This window comes from Botrytis deweyae, assembly GCF_014898535.1.
Source record: "Botrytis deweyae strain B1 chromosome Unknown BDEW_009, whole genome shotgun sequence".
In the NCBI taxonomy this organism is placed as follows: Eukaryota; Fungi; Ascomycota; class Leotiomycetes; order Helotiales; family Sclerotiniaceae; genus Botrytis; species Botrytis deweyae.
Window position 1 is genome coordinate 7,040 of NW_024066216.1, and position 18,191 is coordinate 25,230.

General features: G+C 35.0%; 2 protein-coding genes across 2 annotated transcripts; both read right to left on the reverse strand.

The window, feature by feature from the left end:
- Nucleotides 1-8,224: 8,224 nt before the first annotated feature.
- EAE98_004658 (uncharacterized protein) lies at nucleotides 8,225-9,148 on the reverse strand (the record flags this gene model as incomplete). The annotated part of the gene is made up of 1 exon (XM_038952278.1): nucleotides 8,225-9,148. The coding sequence occupies one exon, from the start codon at nucleotides 9,146-9,148 to the stop codon at nucleotides 8,225-8,227; it is 924 nt and encodes a 307-aa protein (XP_038810928.1).
- Nucleotides 9,149-14,170: 5,022 nt separating this feature from the next.
- On the reverse strand, nucleotides 14,171-17,835 carry EAE98_004659 (uncharacterized protein; the record flags this gene model as incomplete). The annotated part of the gene is made up of 5 exons (XM_038952279.1): nucleotides 14,171-14,198; nucleotides 14,277-14,547; nucleotides 14,598-14,814; nucleotides 14,864-17,152; nucleotides 17,203-17,835. 5 exons carry the CDS (start codon nucleotides 17,833-17,835, stop codon nucleotides 14,171-14,173), a joined length of 3,438 nt encoding a protein of 1,145 aa, XP_038810929.1.
- Nucleotides 17,836-18,191: the final 356 nt, after the last annotated feature.

The window sequence follows — 18,191 nt, forward strand, 5'->3', positions numbered from 1 at the left end:
TCAATCAGAATTACAATTTATATTAAAATTTAATATTATATATTGTATAATTGATTTACTGTTGATTTATAAAAAAAATTCATTATATTAGGGTTATTGCAGATTAGAATTGATATTACTAACAATTTTAGGGTGATCGGCAGAATTTTTCTAATAGCCGGCAAGTAAGTAGGTTCCAGAATTCTTATAACTTACTTTGAAATAATTTAAAATTTAATTTGAAATCAAATCTATTTTCAAAAGATATATAACTTTAAACACTATTAAAGTTTAGATAATAATATACTATATTTAAAATTGCTTGAAAATAATTAATGATTTTTTAGTTTTAGTTCTATTTAAAACTATTATCATTTATTCCATTTCCTTTTTCATATACAAAATTGAAATTTAATTCAATAATAAAAGGAAATTATTTTGTATTTAATATATTAATTACAAAATTATTCTACCTTTTTGAATAGTTTAATACATTGATTTCTTTGAAAAAAAATCATTTTAATATTCAAAGATGTATTTTCTATTGAAGAAACTATTTTTTTTCTAAAAAAAAAGATAGAAATATTTTATTTGTTAATAATGTATTAAATCAAGCCATGTTTTGTTTTGCTACATATATATATATATATATATAAATGATTAATAATTATTTTGTATTTTATAATATATTAAATCTTAATCTTATTTATTATTGAGAACAGGAATATCAATTAATAATAAAAATCAAATCAAAATCTAATATCTAAAAACAACTCTTTTTAATAATATATATTTTATATTATAATTTTTGTATTTCTTTCTAGAATATTAAATAAATTCGATGGAAAATATGAACAAAGAAATAATGTCATGGAATTTACCGTATAGTGTAACCTCACAAGCACTAATCCTAGTACTCCTTCGGAGTACTTATTCCCATGATTACTAATACTATTTCATTCATTTCATTTGTATACCTTATATATCTAATTAAACAAATACCTTATTCGATCAGAGTATATAAAGCAGATATGATTATTATGATTATATCTTAAGTTAATTTAGTTTATTATCACTCTATATACCTATTCCCAGATCAAAGTGATCATTAGATATAGCTATTACCTCCGTGATAAATAATAATTTCATTTTCTTTCTAATAATATCTCAATCTTTTCAAATAATTCTATATAAACTATTGATAATTAGAGATTTATTAGATATAGATATATAATATATTAAGATAAAAACCAAGTCATTATTAGCTTAAATTTAATCAATAGTACCTTATAAATCTTCGATTTAAAAGTACTTTTGATTTAAAATAAATTTCAAATATTTTTTGAAAATCTTTTTATTTAATAATCAATACTTATAACTCTGTATTAATAATATATCAATAATCTAATATCTTTTTAATAATATATCTAATTCCTTTCAATACTCCTTTTATATTTATTAAAATATTATATAGATTTTTCATATAAAGGTTTGCTTATCTTTTAGATATTTAGATATTAAGAAAACCAAAATTATTGATAAAACTCCTGATTTTAGTATTCATAAATCTATTCAAAATCTATTATTAATAGAATAAATTTGCTTATCAAAATTCCACAATTAAATAAAACAATTTTAACAAAATAAATGATGATTTATTTCTTAAGTATTTACATTAAATAAAATCTTATTTATATGATAAATCTCCTTTTAAATTAGATCTACCCATTTTTTATATTATATTCTAATTATACATATAGAATATAGAGACTTTACTTAATATTTTTAAAAAAATTAAAATTAAAATATTACTTTAGAACATTCCCATAATAAACAAAAAACATTCAAGTACGTAATACTATATCTAAAATCAATGGCTTAATTTGAGAAAGAATCTAAAAATTCTCCATTAATAATAAAAAGTTTTGATTCTCTTTTATTTCTAATATTATCATTACTAATATTAATCGAATTCCTAGGAATTGTTCAATTTTATACTAATACATTTTTTTTTCTTTTTTTAAATTTAAATAATAATTGAGAAATAATGAAAACTCTTTTTAATATTAGTATATTTTCTATAGATATCTGTTCTTATAATATTATATTCGTTGATTTCTAGAGATTATATTTAGCTTTTTGAAGATGCGAATATTATTAATTTTGTTTCAATTAATAAAAAGAGATATATTCAAATAAGCTTTAATTTTTATATACATAAATTACTTTCTAGAATATCAAATAAATCTAGAATTCTGTACATCCTTATACTTCTTAAAAGATTCTCAGAATTGATTTTAAATCAATTCAATGAACATTAATAAATATTACTACTATTATTACTATTATATAAACCAAAAGCAAGAGGCTGGCGAAATCTATAAACTATTAGTTTTATTATTACTTTTATTATTAGTTTTATCATTAGTTTTATCATTAGTTTTATTATTAGTTTTATCATTAGTTTTATCATTAGTTTTATCATTAGTTTTATCATTAGTTTTATCATTAGTTTTATCATTAGTTTTATCATTAGTTTTATCATTAGTTTTATCATTAGTTTTATTATAATTTACTTTACTTCAATTAGTATATCCCCTAGAGTGCATGTTTACGGCGCCCTCGCTTAACGGGGATCTATTGACCAATCAGAACATCAGAATTTTGAGAATTCTTATTATTTAAATACGTTTTTCTACAATAATTATTTAATACTTATTATTCTGATAAAAACAAATAGTGTATTCTTTAAAGTTTTATATAATCTTTTATTCATACTTTTTATTTTTAATAAATATCGAGTTTTTGATTTGATATATATCTTTAAATATAAATTATATAGAAATTATTTACAAATACTTTTATTTGAAAAGATGAAATATAATAATATATTTAAAATCATTTAATTATTATTTTGCAATTCAAAAACCATAGAGATATAATTGATATATTTATTATCATTTTTCTAATAAATTTCAATCTTCAAATATAACATTGAAATCTTTATATGTAATACTATTTATAAAGCTATAAATGTTCTTATTCGGTGCACGGACCACTTTGGGCGCCATAAACCCGCACTCTAGGGGATAGATCACTCTTTCAAAAAGCCTTAAATCTCTAAATAGCTTTAAAATTCCTATTTAAGAATAGAAATCTTTTTAAAATTCCATGCTTGAAAAGCTATACTAGTCGTCGGGGAAAAAGAACTTTCAGACTCTGAATTCGTCGAATTTCTTTTTTTCTTATTAATTAATATAATAATTCTAAAATTTTTCGAATTTTTTGCCTTTAAATTCTCTCTCCTCGACGGCTAATATTAACATAATATAATATAATATATATGGGCGCCAGCCCCCAAACCCCCGATCCTCGCTACGCTCGAGTTCAAATTTATATATATAATTATTATTATTATTAACATCTTTTTAGTATGATTCATTAGATTTATTAGATTTATTAGATTTATTAGATTTATTAGATATTAGATTTATTAGATTTATTAGATTTATTAGATTTATTAGATTTATTAGATTTATTAGATTTATTAGATTTATTAGATTTATTAGATTTATTAGATTTATTAGATTTATTAGATTTATTAGATTTATTAGATTTATTAGATTTATTAGATCTTTTACATTTATTAGATCTTTTACATTTATCAGATTTTTCAGATCGTTCAGATATATCAGATTTTTCAGATTTTTCAGATTTTTCAGATTTTTCAGATTTTTCAGATTTTTCAGATTTTTTAGATTTTCTAATTATCTGATAGTGATTCTATTTTTTAGTTTTCTTTATATTGAATTTTCATCAGCTTTCTTTCAACCTTCTCACTTTTTTTTTCTAATTTCTTCATCCTTCGATATGGATTCTAATTCAGAGACAATTATACCTCAAATATTCATATCCTTACTTACAAATATATCTTTATTTTTAAATTTATTTTTGTCAATCCTTTGGATTTAATTGATTGATTTTCATATTATTATAAATCTATATCTAAAATTAAGAACAATATTCAACAGCTTTCAATCGCTTTAATACAATTCCCTTTCTTCTAATTGATTTATCGATTTATTTGAGATTACATATTAGATTGAAATAGTTTTATGAATTTTCGAAAGCTTTTCCTCCAACTAATCAGAAAAACCAAGCTCCAACCAATTAAAACTTTCGCATACTACTTGTAACCAATCAGAAAGGGTTTTATAATCACATATTATGAAAATAGCCTGATTATAGAGATAATTCTGTTTATGTAATATGATACAAATTGATTCCTGTTAATTCTCCGAATCCATAATAAAAATATAAATATAGATTCTAAATAGCATTAAAAATAATTGTAAAAAGTACTACCAAGACTGTTATCATTTTTAATTAAAAATGGCTGGGAAAAAGCTCGTTTATTATATCATAAATCTCAAATTTTTATAATATAAGTTGAATACTCTATTTTCTGATTATTTCTATTTTAGGTCATTTTTTATTATTAAAAATCTCAAAAAATAATATTTTTAACTTTCTTATTTATAAATAGAATTTATTGAAAATCTGTATATATATATATATTTAAATTATTTTTTAAAAAAATAGATTTTTAGGATTTTTCTATATTGAAATCTAAAACTTTAAAATACTAATTTTTTGATTTACATAAAAATCATATAAAAATCTAAAACTTTTATAAATCCTTTCATAATTTTTTAGTAATAAATATTAACAGAAAACTATATATCTTTTTGGAAATTTTGAATTTAAATTTATATAGAAATTCAATAAAAAATTCAAAAAATTCAATAGAAATGAAAATGTAATATATAACAAGTTTAAAATGATATAAATAATCCCTACAGTTTTGAGAATATCTTTCTAGATACTTTTTTCATATAAAAACTTTCTATTTTTTCCCAAGCTTCTCAAAATAAATATACCATAAATTTATAGCAAAATTTACGATTCATTTCTAACAATTTTTATTATAAAGTTATTAAAGATTTTATAAATCCTTTAAATTCTTATATAACTTTTATTTTAATCTGAAAATCTATATTTTGTAATTCTAGATTTTAATCCAGAAAAATCCTAAAAATCTAATTTCTTTAAAATAAGCTTAAAATGACTTGAAATACATGGATATAAATTTTCATCAAATTATATTATATATTGATACAGTTATAAATATATTAATAAACTAAAAAGGTGATTTTTGATGTGAAAGGATGGCTTAAAACAGGAGTGATTCGAAAATAAAATAGTTTACTTATGTATTAGAATTTTCTGAAAACTTTAATTTTAAGGGTTTTTATTTTAATAAGGAAACTTGAAAAAGATATTCATTTAAGTTTTTTTCGAATCTAAATCCATCAAATTATAATACTTTTATTATACAGAATTATCTATTCTTTAAAGAAAATTATAATTTCAGCCTGAAAAACCTATAATTACAATAATGATTTTTTTAAAAAACATTTCGTTCATTTTTTCGAATTATTTAAGTAACTCTCAAATCAATATATTAATTTCAATAATCTCTTTAAATTAATTACTACAATAAATATACAATTTCAAAATTGAACAAATAATGATTTTTAATACATTTTCGTTTAATATATAGTAAGTAATAGCCTTAACTCTTATAATTATATTCTAGCACTCTCTTTAATTAAACTATACTATGATAAACTATACTAAAATTTCAATTAATTCATTACTCATTATAAACTATCTTAATAATATCTTATTCAAATAAATCTATATTTAAAAAACTTTACATATCAATTCGGATCAAGGTATAATAATTCAAGAGTTGTCAATGCTATAAATTATATGTATTTTGAAAATGAAATACAATGGAATTTAAAAACTTTATATAATTTTTCATTTCTTTTAAAAATATAAATTTATAATAAATCTTCTCATTGTTACTATTACAATAAAGTTCAAATTTAAATTCTTATTAAATAGTTTCTACATTTGATATAATTTATAAAGTTATTAATATTCTTATTTGTTTATGAATTTCATATCCTGACTATAATCCGTAGTCTCCAGAACAAAAATTATATATAAATTTTACATCTTATTGAAATCCAAAATCTGAAATTAAAAATGAAATGTAAATTAAAACTGTTAATAATTATAGATATAATTCTTATATAGTAATTATTGATTTATGTAATTTCGAATTTATTTGATTAAATATTTACTTAATCAAGAATTACTAGTATATTTTGATTTTTTGTATAATACACAATCAATATTTATAATTTGTTTTTGCTAAATTTCATGAGAAAGCTATAAAAGATTTTAATTTTTTAAAAATTTGTATAGTAATTATATATAAAAACTTAAGAATCAATATTTTAAAGTTTTAAATTTTACATCAGAAAACTCTCAGAATTTTCAAAAACCTAAAAATTTCAGAATATATTTGAAATTAATCCGAGTTTTATATATACACCAGACAAATTTTTACTGAATTCTATTTGTAAAATAAGAAAGCTAAAAACATCAATTCTGGTGCGAAAAAGTGGCTCAAACCGGGGTAGTCAGAAAGTAGAGTGTTTAACTTAACCTGTGAATTTCGCTTCTGATCCAACGAATCAAAATCCGCAGCCCTCCGAACTCTGCTTTGTCCAACATCACACTCTACGAGCCATCTACTGCTATAGGATGCATCATCGCTGGTCTTGACCGTGATTCCGATTTCGCTTTGTGCTACCATTTCGGCCACAGCTTTATTCCTGAGAATCGCAACTCCCAAGCTATCTCTGCTCTCGATCAACACCGTTTTGATTTTTTTAGTCGTCGGGCCAGGTGTTAAAGCTGGCCCAGGAAGGTGGTACTTCCAACGGTCAAGCTCAACTTTGTTGACATTGAGCATGATGCCTCCGAAGTGACCACCAAACTGGAATCCAGTAGTGTTCCGAATCGTTGATGGCCGATCCTCACCATCAAATAACTTATCCAGCAACCCTCGCTGGTAAATGCTTCACCAGATGGCGTGCTTAGTCCTCGCCGTCCTGGTGGCTCAATTATTCAGGGCGATTCCGATTTGGGGTTGCCCTCCAATATCAAGACAGAGATGCCTCTTAATCCAGCTCACATGCCAGTCCAACAGGTCCTCCAACAGCAAAAATGATATCGTAAACCTTACCCCTCTTTTATTACACTCTTCTACATATAGGGATGATAATTAAGCGAGAAGAAAAACCCTTATTGATTCCTTGATAACTATGATCCAGGCTGAAGTAAAGGAAGGATTGAAAGACACAGAAGAACATTATTAAAATGAGCACCGTGTCCTGTAGTGTACAGTTTTATTATACTTTATCACCAGGCTATCGTAGTTCCTGAAAATAAAGGAACATATATCCCACGACATCGGTCGCTTCAAGACGGTCATTAGAACAATCCGATTTTAGTTTTGTAAATACATTGCCTACCGTTCATTCCAAAGAGATCGATCCATCTAACAGTACTAAATAATCCCTAAAGAATAGGATTTACGGAAATGGTCAAAATTGTTAAGCCAGCCTTTGAGAAGTGCAAAATTTCATCAAAATTTTGCAAATCCAGTTCTCGACGCAACGTCACCAATTTTAGCAAAAAGATCTATTGCAAACGCAGGGATAACATACACCCAGCAATTTGACCTACGCAGGGATCGAACCTGCAATCTCTTGATGCCAACAGCTTAGAGGTTTCTCAACTCCTCCCTGTGTCGTAGTCAAGCGCCTTGCCATTGGGCCAGCAGGCCAGTATTTTCCAGACAGATATCCGTCAGAAATCAATAGTTGTTTGTACCGTTTGATAAAAATGACGTGAGTTTTAAACAATATATCGACTGCTTTGTGACTCGATCTAAATGTGGGGTGGAAGGAAAATTTTCCTTTCTTTTGTGGGCTGTTTGGTGGAGGGGCTCGAGAGGGGCCGAGAGGGGCAATTGATTAGGCCAATGCTTCGTTTTATGACTGTAAATGAATTGAAGATTAAACCGAAGCATGTCAATACAAACAAAGAAATGTTTCCCCGAGGATCATTTGTTCATAAATTTTATTTGTAGAATATTATTATATATATTGCAAAGTTAAGAAGTCGACAAGAGATATCGTTGTTAAACATTGAATGGTACTTAGCACACCCCCCCCCATTAAAACCATTATTTGACCACCGAATGCTCCAAAAATCACCATCATTTATTATTCGTATATCCACCATGCAAAAAGCCATTGTTTTAAATGATTGACAAGTCGAATGTTGGCGAATCAGGTGTAACCTCAATAATAGCTGGACCAGCAATGATGTTGGAATCAGTTAAGGCGCCAGAGTTGTCATTGGTTAAGAAGGCATAACTTTGTCCCGAGATGCTCATTGGAACTGCAGTCATGATTAAACCGTCACTGCCGACTTGGCTCTCAACAGCGATAGTGTCGAGTCCGCTCACAAAAGTAGTATAGAACGTTCCGGAAGGGGCCGTCTCTGGTACAAGGGCAACATTGGCGCCTGGTGCAGTAGGCAAGCCAGACTTGAGGGCCAGGGATGGGTAGACCATTACGGGCAAGGCAGCGTTGGTAGATGGGCAAGAGACGATAAAGGATGACGCGATGGAGTAGACGGCGTTCAATCCAAGGGGTGTGGCGAAAGGATTGGCCATTGGAATTTCACCATTCGCATTACGTTCGGCAGATTGATGCAAAGCTTCGGTGACAAGTATAGAAGCAGCTGCGGTAAGGTATGCCTTTGATGTGATATCGGCTGCTGCTCCGAGGTAAGCGGAAACACCGACACCCTCAATGACGGAAGCGAGAGCAACGAATGATTTTGGATCCGTGAATGGAAATTTGTATTCACAAGCTTGAACGGGAGCAGCACCTGCAGCGGTGAGGCCACTTTGAAGATAGACAACATGTGCTTCTTCATCATGCGCAATATACTTCAATTGAGTGTAGAAGGAAGAGGTGAAGTTTGCATCGAGCCACATTTGTTCTGGCATTTCACTGAGAGCCTTCTTGTAAAATGCATTCTCGAGATGTTCGAGCGTCAAGGCATATTGGAGGATGTCCGCATCAGTTGGCGCTGCTTGTCTTTTTGCTGGAAGAGCCGATGCAATGCTTAAGATGCTAGCAATAGCAATAACGGTGGTTTGAGAGAATAGCATGATGGTTGTGATTAATTGGAAGAGAGGTCCGAATTAGACAATCGCTCAATGTAAGTAGTTTAATTGGAAAACGCAGAGGAAGACAGAATTGCTTGTTGGTTAAGGACTGATAATAGCAGGATGAGCAAGCAATTATATAGAGTTAGCAATTGCCATGACGATGACAGACTTCTGTCCGGTCATTGATCTTTCCGAATTATCCTTTGACTTCCTACTGCAATCCTCAATATCAACCTTGAAAATGACTCCATCAGGTAATAGATTCGACCGGCAATACGCCAGGCCGTGACACTAATCGATAGTTCCCGAACCCCAAAGGAATCAACATATGGGATAATGGAAAGGAGACATGGGGGATTGCAAGATGTCGATAGTAGGATTAGTCTCAAATGGCCAAGGGATCATCTGTCTTTGTTGAATGTTAATTTGATGTATTTCCAGCCTAGCTCGAGTCTAGCTAGGAGTCTAGCTAGTGGTCTAGCTAGCCTCGGGAAGAGTGTTAACCGGATGTTCAAAATTCCGGAATGATTTGAACCATACTGTATTCGTACCTATTCAGTCACCAATATTAAAGTTACCTTGGAAAAATGATATTGATGACATTGGTGAAAACGGTGATATTGGCGATGTTGGTGACATTGGTGATGACGATAATATTGGTGGTATTTGCGATATATTTGAGATTTGAGAAAGATATCTCAAATGATTTGCTACATCGTTGAATGATCAAAAACCTGAACAAAGTGACAGCTGCAAGAGGTTCAATACGGATAAGCGTAAGAGGAGGTAAGGGTTCTGACACTACACCCATATCCAGCTCGCCTAGGTAGTTTACTATACCGGTACTCGAGTATTGATCAGATGGTTAGCACAACAAATATGGAGAGCTTGGCTTGCACCTTGCATCACTCCCAAGCTTTGAGCTCCAAGGCAGGCAAGCTGGAGGAAAGCCCCTTCTCGTTTTTGGACTTGGTGTCATAAAGCCAAGTGGCTTTAGATCACATTGTCTCTGTGGTACACATGCTCGACATGTCGATCTTCAATGATCAGGCTTCGTTGGCAACGGCTGGATGAGTATGTTGGAGCGGCTTCAGTAGTTCCCGAAGTACATTACATGGGATTTTACGTGTTCCTGTCCCTGTTCCTGTTGCTGTTCCTGGTCCTAATCATTGGAGGTAGATGAACTAGGTAGTGGCGATACCTTAGGTAGTTGAATTAACGAATGAGAACTTTTCCCGTGATTAAGCTCAAGTGACCTGGTGGACGATCATTCCAAATGTTGGCATGTTGGCACCTGCAAGTACGATGGGTGCTACCTACCGGTATATACCCATATACCGACTGGTACATGATAGATGATGCTATCATCGAAATTAACTTGCGCCTTCTTTCATCGCAATTGTTAATCAGTAATTAGTACCTAGGTAATCATTGATTATTACTCTCGTATCCTCTCCCATGTACCAGAAAGCAGATATAACCTTAATAAATCAGTTTAAAAGTACTGACCTATTGATTGTTCGATGTTGATTTAGATGTAGATAGAATATAGATAGAACATTGCAAAGTACATGTCTGTCAAGACTACAAACAATTTCCTTTGATTGTATGTAACCTTTCCACCTTCCTATCTTGGTCAAACTATCGTACCGTACTGTACGTAGTCTCCATCGGAAAGAACCCCATCCGATCTTTGGGGCGAAACTAACCGTGTAGTCACGTGCTACTAACCCACATCTGCACCTCCTGCCCCTTTCACAAGAGATGTCATCACTCGCCGATAATTGTATGTAATAAAGTAGACAGCTAATCCATATCATGTACTCATCACTCATCATATCCTCGCATGTTACTTACTTTCTTTCAACTTATTTAGTAACCGCCGCTTTCGGTCCGCTCTCAACTTTGTTTTCACGCCAGCCAGCTTTTCAGATTTTCAGTGAGCGTGGGTAGATGTCACATCCACCCTTCTAATATCGATTAGGTCATTATTCGAAAGCCCTTGCTTCTCCAATATTAGTGTCATAATTATTTGTTGCATGTCTACAGCATATGCAGCTAATTCCTTCGCGGCTGTGGCACATGAGACATGGAGATTGTGCCAACTTGAGGGCGGCAATTGACAATGGAATCCAGCGAAATCAGACCTCTTCTCCTTTTCGCGATTTGAGCTTTCCAACCTTGGCAACTTTAAAAAATATGCGGAGGGGAATATGACGATTTTGCTTCTTTACTTGACCTTGTTTCATTGTTATCTTTTGTATACTGAAATGATGATTTATCACCCGGAGTTCTCGTATGCAACCAATCGCGATTAATGAATATTTTTCGAGATACTGCTTAAATCATACCTGTGCCACACCCATCTTTGCCTGATAGTTTGCTTCATTTCAACCGATATATATTGGTCGATTTAGAATTGCAGTATTGTTTAACTTTCAACCCCAAATCACTCAACCGATCTTTCCTTTTTATATGTTTCCAAAATCAGATGAGGACTCCGAGTCCAAAGATTGGCATGAGAGAGGAATGTGAGACGATGAAAGACCCCATATAGTGTCAGAACCCTGTTGTCAATCTCGGATAGAGGATATATTTATGTGGAGTTCTTTGCACTTCCTCTCAGTGGTGGAATCTATTGACGAAGGACTGTACTTAAAAGGAGTTTTGCCCGATTTTCATCCCTTTATACCGCTCAAGCCTCTTCAGTGCTTCCAATGGGATGAAAAAGGCCCCATTACTCTTTGCTCATTTCACTTTTCTCTGGGCCCTAAATGGAACCCCTAGCTTCGAACCGCCGTCTATTTCTCCCAGGGTGATTATCTACTTTGACCTTCGCCTTTTCACTATGCCGTGTGTGATCTCATTCCAGCTACCCACATTGCTTCTCTACTTCACTTTTATCATTGAGCTTTTAGATTCAATCGATCTTCTGCATTGCACAAGTAGCGATTTGACTACAAGACAGAGTGGTGCTAAAGGGTACCGAAGAGTACCTGTGCGTTCATATGCGTTCCTTGAGCGATGCTCAGAGCGGTTGTTTCGGAGCTTCACGCTTGGAAAGGTGCTTTCCTTTTCTTCGGTATACTGAATATGGGTGACTCGATTTATTTAGCCGTACTTTATGTCCTTGATGGAGAAGTTGAAGTGGCTTCAGGGTTGTCTTTATCAGACAATCTCGACGATTTGCCTGTAGTAGTGGCAAAAACTGGTGTCTGATGTTCCGATACATCTTGCAGTCTATTCCTGCAATCTCGAACCTTTTATTTATCAATCCACAAATCACCTCTTTCGTTGTTTTCCGATTCATCGATTGTCGAGTTAATGGTATTTATTCTTACAGCATGTTCTTCACCTGCCAGACTTCCTTTACTTGAACATTGCGAGGTGAAAGCAGACCTCTTTAATTGTAACCGACTGTTGATTTGCAGTGATATATAGGGTGATGCAGCCATGGAATTTTGGGCGAGTTATTCACTTGTCAAGAGAGTACTGAAATCTAGGAAGAATTTTGACCTCCTATTAAATCTACCAAAATGTCAGAATGGTAAATGAGAAGCGAAGCAAATACCCAGAGCTAATTTGTTAAACAATTCAAACAGAAGGTGATTCCAAAGTCAGTAACGAGCATGTCTCATCGGTAGCGAATAACGAAGTGATTTGAAATGAGCCACAGTGAATAGCTGGGCTCGGAGAAAGTGTGTCTCAAACATGCTCTTGCAATATTTGAAATCAACATGTACGCTCGCCAAAGAATGATATTCCGATGTCATGGCTGGTTGCGGAGAAATAAGTTACAGTTACAGGCATTGTAGACCTCACTGCTGCAAAGTATGGTATCAATGTGTTACTGTAGGAAATTATCCCAAAATTAATCTCTCTTTTTTGGGGGTAACCTCACAAAGAATTTACTTGCCTCCTTGCAAGCTCACTTGAGCCTTGCAACTCAGCCATGGACAGATGTATTCACCATATGTTCAATTTGGAAATGATAAAGTGATTTCAAGATTAGAGGCCTTCAAGTTTTCACTACCGACCAGGGCCGATCTGCCCTAGTAGAATCTTTTGCACATTGCTTGTGGAAGTCATTTCACCCGAGGCCTTTTAATACAGAACCAAACAGTTACGTCAGACAAAAGGGAGTGCGATACACTAAATACTTGAACATACTCTAGACATTGAACCACTGTTGTCTAATCCACATCTTGCTACTTATATGCAGTGTTCAAATAGCACATCAACAAAGGAACGTTTCTAGGGACGGGGATTTGCCCATATTCCATGACAACCAGTCGAGCTGCAGCCTTCACGTCTCAACGGAAACCCGAGGAGAATACTGCAAAACATACCTCGAAGTTAATGTGCGTGTTACTAATAAAGCTCCACAGTAATATCTACCTACCTGTATTGATCGAGAACCTTCATCCACCCAGTCTTCTTTAGGGGTAACGCAGTAGAAGTAAATGCCTTTAATTTTAGTTTCGGTATAATGGCAACAGATAGATAAAGTGCCGTGCTACATGTCTTCCTTAAATATTTTAACTCCGTTGACCTGCTGCACCATTTGCTGCGCCTAGTTTCCTCACCCGGCAGTAGTATTCCCTAGATAGTAGCATTAAGAAAAACATTACACCCACGCCATGCTACTAAGTCTGTAACGTGCCCCTCGACCTCTCCCTTTCTCGCTCGAGGCAGGCGCAGGAGGTATCAGGGTTGGCATTTTCAAAACTTTGTAGGTTGTCGAAGATGCGTGCCATCCGCGAGTGCCCCGAAATCTCGCCACGATTGCGACGTATACCTCTAAGTTATACCTCTAAGCTGCTGTGTACGAAGCTTGGCAAGTGCAAAATTATTGTCCGTTCGTCGATGCGTGTATTAATATTAATACCTGGTATAATTAAGCCTCACGACAAATTTGTGGTGGTGACTGGTAATCGTTGGTTTGTAAATTGAATCTTATGCGTCCTGGTCACAGCAATGTGATTATGAGGAATCTTTTCTAACATGCGTAATGCAGGACGATCATAGGAAGCCTGATTCAGCCAACACCCTGTCGTTCGTGTAAGTATAGGTCTAATATCGATTTCATGCTCTGGTAAATGATGGCTATCAAGAGTGTAGAACGTACCTGACTATCTTTTCGTCCTCACGCTCTCTTGGTTCGACTGCTAAACTCTTTTCATACATTTCATGTACATCTCCCGCAGCTTGCATATTGGTTAATATATATTCTTGAAGTTCCGGGACTGGCTGCAAGCCGTACGGGACATTCTGATATTGCTGAATGTCGCGAATGACTTCAGCGGTCTTTGCTCGTTTGGCAAAGTTAATCAATGTAGTTTTCTTGATGATTGAAGGTATACCATCCTCGATAAACGTAAGATCGGTAAGGTACACACCTAGAGATGTTAGCTCGCCATAGTACATCGGATGAGCAATCAGAACTTACCGAAAAAGGGGATACATGGGGGATTGGCAAGATGCAAACTCTCTCTGTACTCTCCGAAATTCTTTGTGCTGCCCATAAGGCGACGCATGGATTCCAGCACTGCCAAAGTTTTGGCTGGCACTTGATCCCAGGTTCTTTTTAGGCGATGGATTGGTGCTGTACCGAGCGCAGAGATTATAGAAGTGAGAGTTGAGTAATTGTTTAAGGCACGACATTTCTAGAGTAAGTTAGGAAAAGTTGAGGCAGTCAGAAGAAAAATTGCTTACATCGGCAACAAGAACGAAATGTTTGATGACGACAACGCGCTTTTTGACATCGAGTTGCGTGAGAATCATTTCAGCGACCCAATTCGTCAATTGATTAGAATGCAGGATCAGAGCCTTAACATTTGGTGCAGGCTCAGGGTCGTTTTCGCCAACTTTCTTCTGCCAAGTTTTATTTAAGCATTCCGTGGGTTTAATTTTCCCATAAAGCTTTGACTCGACAATGGTAAGTTGACGTGCAAATTCTGTCACATCAATATCCAAGAATTTAAGCTTCTTCATGTTTTTGGGCATGATCGGTTGGGGCGTTGAATGGTTCAAGGTCAAGACTAAACGTTTCGCTGTGGCTTCCTGTCCCCGTAACCGTTGTTCTAAGAGAGTCATCAATGAACCAGAACCCGGCGTCTCAGTAGCTTTCACAGTGTCTCGAGCAAAGGTGTAGACATTGGCTATTAGAGCTTTGGTATCATCACTTTGATCCTCCATCCAGAAAAGCTCAAACCATGATTTCAGAATGTTGACAACTCGAAACCTGATTGGCTTTTGCTTTCGGGATACCCATGTTTCATAGTCTCCTGGAGGCATACCTTCAGGGGGTTGCACCTGAAAGCGCTTCACCAAATGCTCGAATAATTCTCTCGCATTCGTAAAAGATCGATATGTGAGTAAAAAGGTGTTGTTGAAATCCGAGCTCAATTTGTCGTGGCGTGTAAGCTGCTCAACCAATGCTACAAGTGTACCGCCCTTCAATATAGGAGGCTGGACTTTTGTATCGTAGGAAATATCATCTTCGTGGTCAAGCTTCAAGCAGTCTGGTGTCTCGTCTGGGGCATCTCTTCGAGTTGGCTCTTCGCCAAAGAACTTCCTGACTTTAGAGTTCTCCTTTCGGAATGGTGGAAGAACTGTATCACCTTCAGAGTAAGTTTGTGACTTACCAATATCTGCAAGGCTAGGACGGAGTGATGGGTTCCGGGAGTCTGATCGTTGATGGAGTCGCTCGTAGGGCGCGCTATCACCTCTCCTTAGACTTTTCGCCCTTTCTTCGAGAGGCAAAGCCTGCTGCATAGCTGTTTGAACAAGCTCACCAAGAAGCTGCAGTGAGAAGCCAATATGAGATGAGTTTGTTTCCAAAGATCTTGAACACGTGCGCACGTAAATCAGCCGCCCTTCCAATGACTCCCCACGGACTTCCGCCCACTCATCACCTAAAGGCCCAGCCACAGCCTGACATCCTAGCAATAAATCTGATATGTTATCATATAAACTTTGCTTCTGTTTGGCGAAGTCAATAAGTTGAGGATTTTGGAATGTATCGCCAAGAGAAGACAAGTTGATAGACTCAACCGTAGACACCCAAGGCTTGAACATCTCAAGAACTTTTTGCGCGGCTGCACAGACATTATTACCAATCAGTTCGTGTCTGTAAGGGGTGATAATTTTGTCGGTGAGTACGAGATGCTCCTCCAATTTTCGAATGCTAGATGTTAGCATTCTCTTCAAATCATCGAGTCTCTCCATCAAATTTGCATCCAAAATCGCAGAAGGTTCAACGACATTCTCATCTTCGTCGAGAAAGTTGGACGTTAGAGGGTCTCTAGATCCAAGCCCGTTATTTTGCCAACTACCACCAATAGTGCTACCAACGACAAAACCAGGGAGCAATCGTGGTATGTCCTCGCCGCGCTGCTGGCGCGCGACCTCAACGTAGCTGAAAACGCCCAGAAGTACGCCATCCGCCTCCTGCAAACATTTTTGATATGACTCCGAATTGGGCCAGTCAGAAGCAGCAATGTGTGACGAGATAACTAATTTCGAGAATTTTGACATCATGTCCCGAAAGTGGGGATACAGGGCTTTGTTAGTAGAAATAATAGAAGGCTGACCAGAATGATTATCAGTAGTACCAGATCCAGCGGCCAGTAATAGTCGGAGGTGATCGGAAATATCTTCAGCTCGGCGAACGTACTCGGAACGATCATGGTTGTTGATTGCTTCGCGATAGCGATCCACAGCTTTCTTCATATTTGCAACGAGTCGATTCCATGTCAGTGGCGCAGCGGATCCATCATCAAAGAATGATCGAGGCAAAGTAGCAGCGTGTGGTGGGCCAAGAGCAGGAGTCGTGAAAGAAGTTGTAGATGGGCCCATTATCGGCATTGCTGTGAGGGATACATTCGGTGTATTGAACGTGTCGGCTCGCGAGCGAGTGCCAGGAGATGTGCCATTGATTGAGTCCATGGAGGTAGCTGGTGACACACCTTCAGATAATTGAGATCTGCGTTTCTTACGTGGCTGAGAGGCGTTAGCAGGTACAATATAGCCATATTGAATAGGCAACATACAAAGGAGGATTTAGATGCGAGCATTATAGACTCTCCATCGAGCTCAGATGCAGAATTTCCTTCCGATTCATCGTCTGTTTCATTAATGTATCCTCGCGCCATCATTTCTGGTGGGGGCCTTGTTTTCTCTGGTATATTGACATTCATCCGATCTCTCGGTCCCATTTCCGTCGACGAAGATGGCGATTCCAACGGTAGCTCCATACTACTCTCGCCAGTCTCCGTATTGAAATAGAACAATCTCCCATCAGGAGTCGCTTGAGGTATCCAGAAATCCGCCCCTGATCTTCCATTGCTGTTCACACCGGTTGCAGGCAAATGTGAGAAGTCGTCACGTTCTGATTCTTCGCCCTCATCATCGTACTGCTCTTCGTATTGTTCTTCGTCGTCTTCGTCGTCGTCGATATCATCATCTATACCCATTCCAGCCCCATTCGCCTTGCCGTCCAGGACATCTTCAGGGCCAGATACAACCTGGCAGTAATTGCTGGGGAACCATCCCCTCACACCATTTATGACTCCATCCCACCAACCACTTTCTAATTGTGTGATCACTTGTATTATATCCCCCTCGTGAAAACTAAGACTTGTTCGGTCGTCGGCCTCGTAGTCGTATAGCGCTCGCACATACATATTTGTCTGCGGAGCGTTTCCCAATAACCCATTCATTAGTGGCGATGGTTTGCGCGTTTTCGCGATTTGGGGTTTCTATATTTTCTTCGAGTTAATATTGAATGTGGCAGTGTATCTGCCGTTATAACAAAGTCGATTCTCCCCTATGCAGTAGAATTGGTCGTATTACTCGAGTGGGAAGTTGCGAAGGTATTTCTTTCTGATTATGTTACCGAGACCACGGTCTGTGTCATTCATTAACATTTTCAACTCATGATTAGTCGTTCCAAGTAGGTGTACGCGCTTTTGAAAGTATAAGATATATATTGGATATGAATGTTGCAGAGGAGGGGTATGGTCAGGTAGTTTGTCGGGTG